Below are 15,827 nucleotides of genomic sequence, written 5' to 3' on the forward strand. Positions count from 1 at the left end.
AACAGGGCACCAGCGATGGGTAGTGGGCCTTCTAGCCAAGGAGCAACCCTGCCAAGCTTCATCGCCAGCTTCGTTGGAGAGCGAAGGATTGGTGCAGGTGCAACCATTCAGATGGTTCCTCAACCAAGTCTTTAGGGGGCTGTGATCTGCACCAGGAGAGGGAGGAATGATGCCACAGATCCTTAGAACTATGGGAGCAAAGCTGGAAAGAAATGTCGGAAGGGAGAAAAGAATGAAGGAAGGGGAGAGAGCAAGGGAGGAAAGAGAGGGGGAGAGGAGAATGAAGAGGAAGAAGAGGTCGAGGTGAAGTGAGGAGAGGAGAGGAGAAGAGAGGGACGGGAGAGGGTGAAGGAGAGGGAAAGGGAGAAGCAGAGGCAGAGGGGGAGAGGCAGAGGGGGAGAGAGGAGAGGGAGAAATGAATGACCATCAATACAATGAAGGAGAGGAAGGAATGAATGAGTATCAGTACAAGGAGCTTGCTTCCACCTAATTCTACATTAAATTCATTTTAATTCCAAGTATTTTTAGTCTACAAAGACATTGAAGCAAGCAGGCGGCTCTTACCTTGAAAACCATTCCTAAGGAAAATGAGTTTCCAATGGTCAAAGAGGCCACGCAACCCCCTTGGACTTGGGGGCTCTAATGATCCACTCGCCGCTCTGGGAGAACTTGGTGAAGGCTAACAATCTTTGTATATAAGTAAACCATATTGTATTTTTGTGAAAGAAAAGGAGTGAGAAAGGCAACCCGGGGCCAGGAAGGAAGTATGATTGTTCCATGTGGGGGAAAATGTGATTCCTGTATTTTCTAAGTTTCTAATTAAAGTTATAAAAATGTTTCCAAGGCGCTGCCCCCCCCCTTCTGTGTGAAGTTGTCTAGCTATCTCAGGGCAAGGTCTGGCATCTTAGCAGCTTTCTCAAGAGTTGGCATGTAAACACAAGGGGCTGAAGTGGCCCAAGGAAAGGTCGTGGTGGCTGCCAGGGCGAGTCCGAGGCCCAAGCCCGCAGAAGGGACGGCAGCCTCCCAACTCAGGAAAGACAGAGAGAGAGAGAGGGAGAGGCAGACAGACAAAGACACTAGAAATCATGGTGGAGGGTCATTGCCCATGACTTCACTTTAAATAAAACTTCATTAAAGTAGAACAAATTTTATTTTAAGATAATTTCAAATTATTATTTTAAATTAGCCACTAATCAGTTCTTTTCTTCTCTTGAAACAGATTGATTAACAATGACCCATTACTGAGACTCTATACAAAATGTGGCCTTTCCTTACCCAGGAAGCTGGTGATAGCAATGTCCCTTACCCAAAATTTTTATTAAAAACACATAGAAAGATAACATTTATTTCACTACATTGCATAACATTTGGGAACAAAATGACACATATTTAAAGAAAATCAAATAGCTAAAAAAGCATGGAGTCAGTCAGGTCCTGTTTTAGCCCAGACTCCACTCCAAGTCTGGCTTTAGAAGGGCTCCACAGGAGGATATAAGTGTTCTGTCCTAAAATCATAAAACAAATATCTCCCCTCAGAGATGGGCCAAAGCCCACCCTTCTCTCTCCGCTGCTAATGAACCCTGGAGGCCAGGAGAGGGTCAAGAGTCCTTCCCATCTGAAGCAGATGCTCGAAGAGAGGAGGGGGGCTCCCACAAATAACTTCCACTATCAGGAGTTACTTTGGGAGCAAGCTGGAGTCTCATCCAGGTGTGGAGGGACAGCAGGGGTGCTGGGCTACACACCCTCCCTTCATGGTCCTGGTGGTTCTCCCCAAAGCCACCACAGTTGCAGGAAGTTAGGGGACCAAGTTTGTCCTGTGAGTCAACTTCTAAGAGACCAGGGACAATTCCCTTGTGTCTTTAGATCTCAAACTTGTATCCAGTGGGGACTTCATAAGTGGTTATTGAATTAAAGCAGACAAACTAGTGACTTCAGCTTCTGAGATCCCTGAAATTGGGAATGCTAAAGCCATTCATCCACCTCTGGAATGCTGGACTAGATGAAATGAATGTGATGGGTGAGTGAGAGAGCCTCCCTCCCCCCTGGGACCCCAGCTCCGGTCACCTCAGACCAAAGTTCCTGCCTCTTTTTGGTGCGTACCAAACACAGTAGACCCAGACACAACAGCACTTGGCTCCTGACTGTGATTCCTGATCCCTGACGCCCTGGCCTGTCCCCCACTCCTCCCTAGGTGGGCCTTTGTCCTATGTGAATGGGAGGTCACGGAGAGCAAGTCACCACTTCCTGACAAATCTCCTCTCCTTCACTCAGCTGCCACTCCTCTGTCTCCCCTGACCCAGTCCCTTGGCTCTTGGCTGCTCCAGCCCTGCAGAGTGATAGGGAGAGTGACCCACCCACCCAACAGCCCCAGGGATTGAAATGGGCACTGATGTCTACCAGGGCAGGACCAGTTTCATGACTCTAGAATTCCCATTTTGGGAGAAATCTTGCATGAAGAATGAAGCAGAGCTGCTTTCATTGGAGCAAATGACATAATGAGGACAAATGTTCATGATTCTAACTACAAAGACATATCACCTTACTCTCCTCCTTCTAGAAAGAGCAGGGAGAGACCAGGCCTTCTGGGGAGGAGCTGAGACTTTTGATCCACAGGCAAAACATCCCAGTTACAACAGAATCACTTGGGCAAAGTCACTCCATACTGAGGATGATTCAGACCTAAGGATGACCTTTTTTGTGTCCATCAATAAAGAACTCCTAAGTCCACAATTGGTTTCTAAGAACCTAAATCGTCTCCCAGATAATCTAAGACTAAAAGCCACATCCTGGAGCTGCTGAGTAATGATCTAATGGGAAGGATACAGGGATTCCACACTCTGGAGACCCATCTAAGCACATTCATTGTGTGAAACTCAGAGCCATGTGCTCCCATAGACACCTCCATTGATGATCCTGGGCCATCTTCAAGCCCCTGCCATTGCAGTAACACTGAATGAGGGAACTGACTGCTTATCAGTCATATTCCCCTTAAACCTCTTCAGGAAAGGGCAAACAACAGCTACAACAAGAAGACATGCCAGAACATCCCTGATGCTGCATTCTCTGGTGCATTCTAATCCCACCTGCCATTCTTTTTTCATTCATTCAATCATACATTCATTAATTCATTCATCCATCCATCCATTCATTCATCATCCATACAGTCATCCTTCCATCCATCCTTCTCTCCATCCATTCATTCATCCATCCATTCTTCCATCCATCTATTCTATAAGATACACCCAGCCTGATGGGAGAAATGATATGAAAGAATCATAAAGAACTCTTCAGTGTGAATGATAAACCATCTAAGTCCCTGAATACAAAGACATGTCAGTGCCCATTAGGTGAGAGGGTATTGGTGGCCCCCCAAAAAGTAAAAGTCATTCCCTGCTCTCTAGAATATCAGTCCTCATGTTTTCTATTCCAGATAAAAAGTTTTTCCTTTGCCCTAAACATGCACCAAATGAAAGAAATCTTGTCAAGTAAAGCAAAAATGTTAGAAAAAATCAGCAGCCAAACAAGGAGCAGGATAAAGGCACGGCAAGGCAGGAAATGTTCTCTTTCAAAAAAAAATTAGAGAAAAGCTACATGTTTGCTAGAGTTTGCTGGAGAAAAGGAAGAAAAATGACCCCTTTAATACCAAAAGTAGCAAAGAAATGGCTTGGAACTTTGACAATCTTAAAAGATTTTTTCATATTGAAATACAGTAACCAAGCTTTGAAAATAGGAATCTATTTCAATGTAAATACCTCCCAGGATGAATGTTCCAAAAAAGAACATATTTAGGAGGATCGGTGAGAATTGAAAAGAGTCCCCCAACTCGTAAGGCAATTTAGAGGTCATTTTTAATCAGCCACATTTATTCTTTCATAAGGCCACTTTTTTATGTTCTAGCTATTTATTATACCTACTTTGCATGTCTGGGAGACACACATAACAAATATAGCTTTTGTTGTATATAGTTAGATATCTAAATAGATACACAGGCACACACACACATATCTCTTTTGTCATATATATATTATATATTTATATATGCAGGCACAACCACACCCACATATCCCTCCATCCCTCCATCCATTGATGGGACCGCTAGGTGGCATCAGAGTGCAGAGAGGGCTGGGCCTGAGCCCCACACTGGCTGAGTGACCTTGGACAAGTCAATGACCCTTGTTTGCCTATACACACACATACACATATCTGTGAAGGTATGTATACATATGTGTGCATGTGTATTGTCCACTCTCTCTTTAGTTACTCCTCCTCTCCATTCAGGACAGCAGGAGGCTCACTTTAGCTGCTCCCTCTTCAACCTCCTGCCATGTTCTTTGTTTCTTCTGCTCACCCTTCCAGTCCCTTCCTCTTCTGACTCTTTTTCTTGAGCTAACCCCAGCCCCTCCACAGCCCAGGAACCAGTAGGGTCTGGACATGTCCTACCCCAATCAGCCCCTTGGCCAGTCTCAGGAGCAGCATACCTCACTTGGCCTGGCAACCCCTAGGGTCCAGGGGTCCTGAGGAACATCCAAGGAGGAAGGGCCCAGGGGTCCTGGGGGAACCAAAGGAGGAAGGCCCTGGGGTCCTGGGGGGGGGGGGGCATCCAAGGAGGAAGGGCCCAGGGGTCCTGGGGGACATCCACGTCACAGGCCCCTACAGAGCAGCCCTCCATTCACCTCTTCATCTCTATGGGATCCAGGGTACCCTCACAGACCTCATGATTCTCTGCAGCTTCCTAGGCTCAAGGGGCTCACAAAGGCTGCTGGCCTAAGAGATGAGCACCTGCTTTTCCCAACCCAACCTGTGGAAGGCCCCTTGGCAATAGAATAAATCAGGCAAGGGCAGCATGCCTTCCATCTCCCAAATCTAAACAGAATAGGACCCTCTCCCACCCAGGGAGGGTCCCTCAGCCCCTCCCCAGGTGCCCCCCCCAACTCCAGAATGGAAAAGACCATTCTTCAGAGAGTTGCTCTCTGTGCCTGGGGCTGGGGTTCATGGTAAGAGAGAAGTGGGGATGTAAAGGGGGCCAAAGGGAGAGTGAAGGATGAAGAGAAAGGCCAGGAGGGGGAGAAGGGGAAGGATAAACAGATGGAGACAGAATTGACCTAAAAGTGGCATAAAGTCCTCCATGACCCCTTCCCAGGGTCCATCACTGGAAAAGTCAAGTCAGTGGGCCCCCCCTGCATTTGGGAAATGCCTAAAACCCTGAGAGTCTGCCACCAAAGTATGCCTGGGGTGAGGGAAGGTCATGTCCAAACAAAGTAAAGACAAGAACCAGCAGATAACCAATAGAGGGTGGGCACTGGTATTAAGGGGAGTCAGGAAGGAAGAAGACCCATGCCCACTGGGCAACCTGCCCAACTACTATCCAGTTTGCCACAATTAAAAGGAATGCTTGGCTGGGTGAATTTCTGGACCCCAGATGAGATCTTAGAAGTTGGTGCCTGGCCTGCCTGAGCCGGCAGTAGGGCATGCCTGCCAGCATCCCTGCCCGTCTGCCCTGTTTCTCTCTGCCCAAGGTCCACCACCTTGTCAGGGCCTTCTCCCTTCCAGTCCTAATCAAATTCTCAATGCAACAACGCCAACATAAAAGGCAATTAATGCATGAATCCTGATCAGGGGACACTGGCGGAGGGCATGGGGAAGCATACTAAGCAAAGGGAGGGTTGCCACCTCATTGTGCAGGACACACAGTGCCATTGGCTGATTCTGGAGAATTCCATTTGGGGCAGCACAGAGATAAATGACTCAGCCCTTTGAAAAACAGGCAGATGCTGTGACCACTCATTAAAGAAGTGGGGTATGAGCTGCTTATACAATGCCACCCATGTTCCTACCATGAGGCCAAAGGCAAACAAGGAGGTTTTATACCATTTGACCCAAACTATTTTCCATACCAGCAGCAGTTGGAGAGATGTCCGAGTTGTCAAACCTGCCAGACTTTCCAATATATATCCCTGAGCCCATCTGGCTCCCACCTCCTGACCTCATAGCATCTTAGGTTATAGTTATGGCAATAAGGTGGCAGTCAAGTAGACATGAGTGTGAATCTCCCCAACTGTGTGAACCTCCCTCAATATCATTTTCCTCAAGTCTAGAATGAGAAATATAGTTGTGACAACTCCTAAGGTTATGAGAATAATAGTCACGGCATGGAACTCACAGGGTCAGATGAAATAGCACGTGGAAGTCCTAGATAAGGCTGAACAGTTAGGATCAACACAACTGATCATCAGTTTCTTTATCTAACAGGAAAGGCTCACACTGTCCAGCTCCTAAGGTCCATTCCAGCTCTAAGCCAGCCCTGGCAAAGTCTGGCTCATCGTGAAAACTTCCTCCACCTTCCCTAAACTTTAAGCCATTCATCCATGATCTTGGCCAACATTTGATCAAAAATCTGATCAATTTAAGGATTCTAAGTTGCAGTGACTGGATCCCCTAGAACTGCCCAGTCATTGTGCTTCCCCTTCTCCATGCCTCCTACAAACTAAGGTGGAAATAGCGCCACCATTTAGAAGATGTTCCCAATATCATCGAACCTGACATGCCCACAACACATATGAAAACATGGGAAAAGGCACAGGATGAGAACCTTTGACTGTCCCCAAGGGAGGATTCCCAGGTAAATGAGCTTTCAAACCCAGAACAATACTGAAGTACTAAGAAGCAGAAATATTCACATATTCATAAGCCCATTCCAAGAAATACAAAAGTGGCCCCAGCTTCATCCTAGAAACACAACCATTCTGGGGTTGGCTCAGATTCCTCTTTATTTTAAAATAGAAAACTCATTTTTGTACCAGAGAACAGAATAAGAACAGGAGAAAATTAGGAGTAAGAAAAATTTACTTTTACAGGAAAAGTGAAGAAAATAAAATAAAACTGGAAATATATAGAATGATCTTAGCAAACCCAGAAATAAGCTAACAAATTGCCAAAACATACATGCCATATTCATGGGGTGAGAAAACACTTGTCCTGTATCCCGATTCCCTGGAAATCATGTTAATTCATCAAAGCTTTTCCCCTAATTGTGCTAAAAAGAACAGGACAGGACAGGACAGGGGAGGGGAAGAGAGGGGAAGAGAGGGGAGGGGAGGGGAGGGGAGGGGAGGGAAGGGGAGAAAGAGAGAGAGACAGGCAGACAGACAGACAGAAACTTACTTTACTCATTAAAGTGAAAAAGTCAAAAGTACTCATTTGGTTTCTACCTCTGTACAGTTTAAGGAGCAGATTGATCTTGGATCAACATGAAGAGGACCAGAATTATTCATTTTAATGAAGCTCCTCTGAGAGGAGCTGAAGGACCCCTTGTGCTGCCTTGTCCAGCCATTTCTGGTGGCAAGGGGTCAGTTTCATCCAGCCCAGGGCTGCCATGCCATTTGCCGACTGCTGGCCGCTGACCTGGAGTACCAGAAAGGCAAGTTCATCCAGAAACATGATATGTGAGATTTCCACCAAGGCAGTTGAGAAAGGTCAGTATCCAGTGGCTGACATAACAAGGCAATTTTATCTGGGTCATACTTTTCTTCAGCCTTTTGAGTTCCAAATTTGAGTCACAAATAAGCAACAAACCAACATCCCTAAGTTTTTTTGTACAATAGCAATCATGAAAATATCAAATCTGCTCATAGTGATTAATATTTAAATTCATTCATTACAGAGAAACAACCTCACCCATCTCCATCATCATCACACAGAACACACAGAACTGACACCAGTAACCACTCACAATGAGCTCGGAATCTCGTCCCATAGAGATGACAGTCCGGTTCACAGTCCGAAGCAGCTTCTCCATGATGAGTTGAACATGTCGCTGTGTGGGTCCCTGGAGAAGAATCATACAGTAATGACAATCAACACCAAAAGACTACCATTAACATTCTAGACCTGATGTTTGTTATGAAATCTGTTTAAGCAGTTAAGAGTAAAATCAATTAGAACCCTTAACAAGATGAAAAATGGCCTCTGCCAAAAGCAAAAGCCCATACAAAGAAAGTCCAAGTCATTTTTTAATTATAGCTCATTAATGATAATTTGTTGTATAATTGCAGGAATTTGATTTAAGTAAATCTTAAAAATAAAGAGCAGATCCACTAAAAAAGATGTAATTTTTATGATCTTTCATTAGTTAACCAATTAACCATCTAAAGACTTGATCACTTTTTAAATCAATGATTGTAACTTCATAATTTAGTGGTAGAAGGGTGGTACAATGGACAGTGAATCAACCTTGGGGCACAACCATCTGCCTCTAACGCATCCTGTCTGTGGGGACCCTGGCCTTGTTTAATGTCTCAGTCTCTCCAGGTAACACTCTAAAGCCAGGTGACTGATGAGGCGCCCATTGGTCTCAATGAAGGTGATTCCATACCACAATGTCCTTGCACAGATGAAATCACAAGTCCAAGCCCAATAGGCCCCTCCCAAATGGAGGGGAGTTAAATCTTCCTCCTAGCCATGCCAGCATCCTCCTCCCTCACCAGTGTGAGTATGGTAGCCAGCCCACACGGGCCGCCACTCACCACATCATGCCGGTAGAGCACCTCCAGAATGTTACTGAGCAGCTGACAGCAGGCCTCCAGTTCCTCCTGTCTCTCCAAGTGATACTTCAGCTGATCCGTCATCATGGGCAGCAGGATCTCCCGGCAGTCTGGGCAGAAAGGGGAGGACGGGCTTTAGGAGTGGGGCAGGGAGAAGACGTGACCTTGGCAGCAGAGTTTAGGGGACTCTTCCTTTCAGACATCTTAAGGACCATAAGTGATGTTTTTCTTAACAGGAAAACTCATTGGGAGACAGGGTAAAATCACTGGATGAGACCCAAGTGTTTCTGCTTTTATGCTCATTTAGAGGGCATCTATATTTGGGACAGCCAGGTGACATCATAATACAAAGAGCACAGGCCTGAGGTCAAATCTGATCTCAGTCATAGTATACCTGTCTGCCTCAGTTTCCTCCTCTGTAAAATGAACTGAAGAAATTGCCAAACCACTCTAGTATCATTGCAAAAAACAAAGAACAAAAACCAAAATGGGTCACAAAGAGTCAAACAGGTCTGAAAAAAGAACAACAAAACCCAATATGTAGCAGACAGAGACCAGTGGTAACAATCTGAGGGCCCAAGTGAAGCCATTGCTTGTCTGAGTCTCAGCAACCTCATCTATCAATGGGGATAATATTTCTATGGAGGGGACAGTGATGGAGGGACCTGAGGTGACTACAGATGTACAAGCTAAGGATCAAAATCATTCAACAAATATTTGGTAAATGCTTCCTATATACCTGTTATAGGAGACACTAGGTACACAAAGATCAAATAAAGAATTAATGTACAAAAAAAGAAACATCAAAAATAATAGAGAGAGACAGAGAGAGAGAGAGAGAGAGGGACAGAGAGAGACAGAGACAGAGACAGAGAGACAGAGAGAGAGACAGAGACGCTGTCAGAGAGCTTTGGGTCAGAAGCAGAGCTAAGTCCTGCTACCAAAGCCACGGCAAGGTGGAGTTCTAACTTTTAGGTCGATAAATATAATCATACACAGAGTAAATATGCATAAAGCAAGTGTAAAGAGAGTGATCAGAACAGGCCCCACAGAAGAGGCCCTTGAGGCATGCTTAGAAGGTCCCTGACTACCCTAAGGGTGCTGCTCTTGTCTAATAACTGAGCAAGGGAATCTTCCCCCATCCCATACATCTGGACTGACTTGGCAGTGATCATTCTGCAAATGTGCCCTGTCTCCAGTGGTTGAAGGATCTAGAAGATGGTCACTTCACAATCACCTCCTTCAGGGGTCCTTCACATTTTTTTGATCTTGAATCACTCTGGCTGTCCATTGAAACCCATAGAGATACAGTCTCAGCATCATGCTTTGAAATGCATAAAATAAATAGGATTCCAAAGGAAACAAATGATGCACAAATCCTACATCAAAAACCCCTGTTCTGGCCTTTGGTTTATGGAAGAGGGAGATGAGGCTCTGAGAGGGAAGGTCCCACAGTATACAAGTCACTATACACCTTATTTACTACTCTGCATGCTCTCAGAATGATCACAATAAAAGATACAAAAATTCAGTTAAACATTTGATTAGGCCTAGAAGCAGATCTGTGAATTCACTGATATGAGGTTTCCCAGGAGAGAAAAGACCCTCCACCAATGCAGATTAGCAACTTACAATGTTGCTGAGCTTCCAAGAACCCCTACAGGCAAAGTGACTTAGCCAGGACAACAAAGTCAAGACTTGTCCTTTTGATTGCTAGAAATGTCCTGCCTGAGGGGTCACACTAAGATGCCCAGAATTCCTTGAACTTAGTTGCTAAGGGCAGCAGCCACATCTTCCATCCACTCACAGCATGTTAAAGACAATTGTTCAATGTTATGACCAAAACAAGGCATCAGCATCAGAAACATTACTTTGCACATTTGCAGGACATGTTGGGTGCTCTGTCACATGGCTGGCATGTGTGACCTTGGCAGCCACTGCCTTCAGAACTGGATGGATAACATTGTTGAGCAACTGTCCAATAGGAGCAAAGCAACTTCCTAGTGATGTAGGTCACCATCTTAGCCCTAAAATTCAAGTTAAACCACTCTGAATAAGAATAAGCACAGACGCAGACATACCCAAGGTCTTCTGTTGCCCTTCCCTACCTCCTAAAGGAATAGAAGAAGGTAAAATGCAAGGACTCTCACTGAATCCCAGGTTTAAAGCCAGAAGTAGTCTCAGGGGCCATGCTGGTGACCAAGGAGGAACCTGGAGCCCACTGACTTCAATGCTGCATCCAAGATCCCAGAGACAGTAAGTGGGAAGGACGTGAACTGGGATTCAAAGATTCCATACTCTTTCCAGTTTTTGAATGCTTCGGTGTGGTAATGGTTAGTTGTGTTTAGTGAGAGGCAATCATTCACTCTCCATTGCTTAAATTGTTTAGTGATCTCATGGATTGTATGCAGAATGCCCATCTCATGTCACTCTCACTCATGGCACTATTTGCCATGGGATGTCCACTCAATATATCAAAGGTTTGACTCCAAGAACCCAGAGAGCCCTCTACATGCCTCCCTCACAATTTGTGCAAGACCAGTCCCGTGTTTATTTCAGTCTGTGGACAATTTTTAATGCTTTGTTCTCCCAGAGAGATCGAGGATGGTCAGGGAGAGGCTGTCCTCATTAGCCCAGAGCAGAGGGCAATAAATAAAATAGGAGATTTATAGACCATTGGAAAAAAGGGAGGCAAGAGTGACCAGGAACATATTCTAATGGCTTCCTCCCACTTTTGTGTAATGAAGCAGTAACCCAAGGTAAACAAGACATGCTTGATTGGTCATGGTTTTAACGGGTGAGCATAAATTTGCTTGAATTCATCCACGCCAACTCAGCCAGCACTTTCTATGATCCATCCACCATCTCATTTCTTTCCATCTTCTCCCGCAGAATACTGCCACTGCCTATCATCCTTCCCTAAATCTTCACTGTATCCTTCATGACTTGTCCCCTCTCTGTTGTATGATCACAAAATCTGTTTTGTTCATCTCCAGCTTCTATTCATTCTTAAGCAATCACAACTGTATCTCTCCTTTTTTTCAAATGCCTTGGGAAAAACCTCAACATTTAATGGCTCTCTGTCTGCTTCTTTCCTCTTACTCTTCTGAACTTTCTGCCAACTGGTTTCTGATAATCTTGTGTTTTTTTCTTTATTTCTCCAATGGGCAGCACTGAGTCTGGTACATAATAAGAGCTTAATAAATGCACATCAATTGATCATCATTCAACTGAAATTGCTATTTCCAAATTTGCCAATGATTTTTTTGATGACCAAAGCTATGGACTCTCTCATTCCTCAATGTGCTTCTCTTTTCAACCTCTGAAGCTGTTGACCATTCCTAAATCTTCTCTCCTCCCTGAGTGTGTGTGACTTTTATCTCCCTGGTTCTCTTTCTATTTGTCTGACCACACTTCAGTCAATTTTTTCAGTTTCTCACCCATACCATGCCCACTAACCAGGTGCATCCCAAAGCTCTGTTCTGGGACATCTCTTATTACTCTACAATGTGTCCCTTGGTGATCTCATTAGCTCCCTAGAGTCCAATTATCATCCCCTTGTAGATGGCTCCTAGATGGAGATGTCTTGTCCTGTCTCTCTCCTAAGTTATTGATGATTTCATCAGCTCTAATGGATTCAGCTAACATGTCTATGCAGATGATTTTCAGATCTATTTATCCAGTCTATGCTCTCTCTTGATCTCAGTCTCCTATTACCAAAGCCTTCTTGGACATTTAAAATAAGATAAGACATCCTATCATCATATCCAAAAAAGAAACTGGTTTCTTTTGCCCCAAGCCCTACCATCTTTCCAACTTCCCTATTATTTCTGAGGGTCCCATCCTTCTTCCAATCCCTTTGGCTCACAATCTTGGGTCATGCATGACTCCTCACTTGCACTTAGCCCACATATCCAATCTATTGCTATCATTTCAAGCATCATAGCATCTCTCATCAGTCAGGCTGATATGGGCCCATATCATCTCACATCCCAACTATTACAAATCGTCAGGTGAGTTTTCCTACTTCAAGTCTGTAAGCCTAAAGGAATGCATAGTCTGACCATAGCTCCTGCCCCACATTCAGTAAACTCCAGAGACTCCCTATCATTTCCATCAAATGTAAAACCTTGTTTAGATTTTAAATCTCTTTACAACTTATACACTTTCTACCTTTCTAGTCATATACTTTTTGGAACTTAATCACACAAGAGACTAAAAACCCAAAAAGCTTTTTACCAACTGTCCCCCATGTTGGAATGTTCTTCCCTCTGACCTTTGCTCCCTAGATTCCCTTGTTCCCTTCAAAACTCAGTTCAAAACCTACTTTCTACAGGGGATATTCTTGGGCCTCCCAGTTACTGGCACCTTCCCTCCCAAGGTTAACTTTGAATTTGTTTGGGATGTACTTGTGAGTATTTACAAACATACCAAATGCCCATGTACTACCTCTGTGTGCTTACATGTACATAAATGTAGACTGCATTGTGGTGATATAAATATGAGTGTATATGTATGCATACATGGTATCTCTTGTCATTAAAATATAAATTCCTTAAGAGAAGGAATTGTTTAGATTTTTGTCTCTTTAGAGCCATCAACTAGTTTAGTCCTTGGTATACAGTAGGTACTTAATAAATGCACATTACTTTGATGATTTTTTTCAAGGAGTCTATATTCTGCAAGGTTTGACTATACTGCTCATCTATGAGACACTTCTGCCACCATCATTCAATGGCCTCATTCATCCTACCAAGACCAAGTCCACAGATCAATCTCATATGGCTCAAGGGCAGCCATAGTGGCATAAATGCCCATTGTTAAGCAGGATCTGGAGACTCATGGACAAAACACGCAGCACCCCACACCTCAAGGAGCTTCCACTCTACTTTGCAAGTACAACAACTAAACTATGAGAACTCTTAGAAACAGGATCAGGCTGCATAGGACTTTTAAAGAACAGCTGGTCCAGGACCCTGTAGAGAGGCCAGCAATAACTCATTACTTGGTTTTGCTCCCTCCCCCACTCCCTAGGGCATCCTCCATAGATTGAGAGCAGAAGCCAGAACAGGAAGGAGACCTGCCTCTACTACAAGAGGCTAAATCCTCAAATATGAGCAAATTCCAATGACACTGAGTGGGTCTTGCCCTTCCCAACTGTGTTCCTGATCTGGGAGCCCACAATGAATTAAATTCAACAACATCTAATTTGACCTTAAAGTGAGTCTCTTTGGCACAAACACTTGACACTATGGGAACACACTATTCCAATGAACTTTATTTTTTTAGCTCAAACTTAACATGCCCCAAAAGAACTCACTGTCATTCCCTGAAAACCTTTTCAATTTCTGTCCAGGACATCACTGCCCCAAGGAATCCAGGGGGCAGAGATTAGAAGGAAAATCATTCTTTAGACCATAGTCTTGATGCCATTCTCTACTATATTAAATCTTGCCATCTTTATCTCTATAGACCATCAGCAACACCCTTTGTCAAGAGAAATGTCAAAAATCCTTTGTCCTAAGTACTTAAGACAACTTGGGTATCTGGGGTAGACCTAGATTCCACTAGATCACTTAGCAACGGATTAGCCAAGAATATTACTTTAGACAGGAAGCTAGTATATATTGGGTTATTCCCCCAGGGGGCCACACCTAGGGAGAATTCTTCCCTGGCCAGTCTTGCCATAATCCCTTGGGCTATCTGATCCTAGGCTCTCTGTCTCCACATACTCAAGGCTCTCGCCTCTCACAGGTAATGGTTCCTCAAGATCCTAGATTTCTCCCCAAGTTCCCCACATGACCACAACTATGTCCTAGGTATAAAAAGTACTAGTCAGAACTGGGCTAAAATGGAACTTGCAGTGGTCTCAATGGTCCTGAGAGAAGCAATCACCTACAGAAGGCCAATGGAGCAACAGGGAATCCCTTCTTTCATTTGAAATCCAAACCTGAAGTAAACAACAGACTCTAAAGCTCATACAGAAAAGTGCCCTGACCCATGGAATCTGCTATTTTCTTTGCATTTATTAAGGATGACATCACAGAGAAAGTTCCCAACCAACAAAGCTCTAATTTCAGCCCCTAACCGAACTGCTGCATTTCATCACTTCTCAGAAACGGAAGCATGACCCCCCCCCCCCCCGTTTCAAACCTCTTCAAAAAGTCCCCTAGGATATAACCGGTGATTCCTGAATCACTATCTGATTTCAGAGAATAGAAAGACCTTGGTTCTGGAGGTGGCTGGAAGAGACCATGTGGCACGGTGTTAGAGATGGGAGTCAGAGACCTGGATTCAAATTCTACCTTGGCTAGTTTGTGACCTTGAGCAAGTGATCCAGCCTCTCAGTTTTCTCACCTGTAAAGTGAAAAGGTTTGGCTGCTTGGTTTCTGAGGTGATTCCAGTGCTAAATTATGAGACATAGGTCAGAGAGCTCCAGGGTTGCAGAAGATCAGCCTTTAAACACATTTTGAGCCAGATACTACAAGTTAAAGGTCCACAAAGTCAGCACAATTGTCTGGGGTAACACTTTCTGAGGACATCCTCTCATTTTTCTGGAAAAGTTTCAGAATATTATTTCAAAAAAACAGACTCCAAAGTTGACTTTGATCTGGGGGCACAATGACTAGGGTTCAGCAGCTATGGCTTGAGGAGGTCCTATAAATGCTTCCCCATCTTGCAGACAAAAATAGTCTCCTCAGAGAAATGACAAAATTCCACCTGGAGACCAATCCAGGAAAGTCAAGACCTTGGAAAATCTCCATTTGCCCCAGCCATGTGTCTCCCTCCCTCCCCACTGGCATAAAGATGGAAGAAGCCTCCAGTGATCCTTCAAGCTGACCTTATATCAATCTCCTTCAGACGCTCTGCGTTCCAGCCTGACTATCTTCCCTGAGGCTACTTGTGCCATGCCCCATGCCTGGTGTCCTTCAAAGTCTTCTTAAGTGGTTGCTTCTACTCTTCTCTGGATCTTTCCCCCGATCAGTGCTCTTCACGGACACTGCCCTGGAATTCTTGTCTTGACTCTGTGTCTATTGGGCATGAACTTGCCTCTGCTCATGTTGTCTCCAATAGGAGACGGCATGCTCCTTGAAGGCAGGGAAGGTCCACTTGGGGCCTTGACATCCCCGCACCAAGGACAGCCCCTAGCATGGGGAGAATGTTTACTAAGAACTGGCTGACCCACTTGCCTGGAATCACCCAGGCAGCTTTAGGACCCGGATGCTCAATGATAAACAACAGGATTTTGACATCTGCTCAGCAGCTGCTGCCCAGGTCCACAGCCCA

The 15,827-nt window shown here is 44.6% G+C and overlaps 1 protein-coding gene across 4 annotated transcripts in view; it reads right to left on the reverse strand.

The window, feature by feature from the left end:
• Window positions 1-15,827, reverse strand: part of DOCK1 (dedicator of cytokinesis 1) — a 519,930-nt gene that overhangs the window by 335,347 nt on the left and 168,756 nt on the right. For all 4 annotated transcript variants that reach the window (XM_074232174.1, XM_074232173.1, XM_074232175.1 and 1 more), the window contains exons 26-27: window positions 8,523-8,650; window positions 7,730-7,825 (exon numbers count right to left, since the gene is read on the reverse strand). In XM_074232174.1, coding sequence (XP_074088275.1) covers window positions 7,730-7,825; window positions 8,523-8,650 — 224 coding nt within the window. The remainder of the gene's footprint in view (window positions 1-7,729; window positions 7,826-8,522; window positions 8,651-15,827) is intronic.

The sequence above is a fragment of the Macrotis lagotis genome, chromosome 4, assembly GCF_037893015.1.
Source record: "Macrotis lagotis isolate mMagLag1 chromosome 4, bilby.v1.9.chrom.fasta, whole genome shotgun sequence".
NCBI classification, from domain to species: Eukaryota; Metazoa; Chordata; class Mammalia; order Peramelemorphia; family Peramelidae; genus Macrotis; species Macrotis lagotis.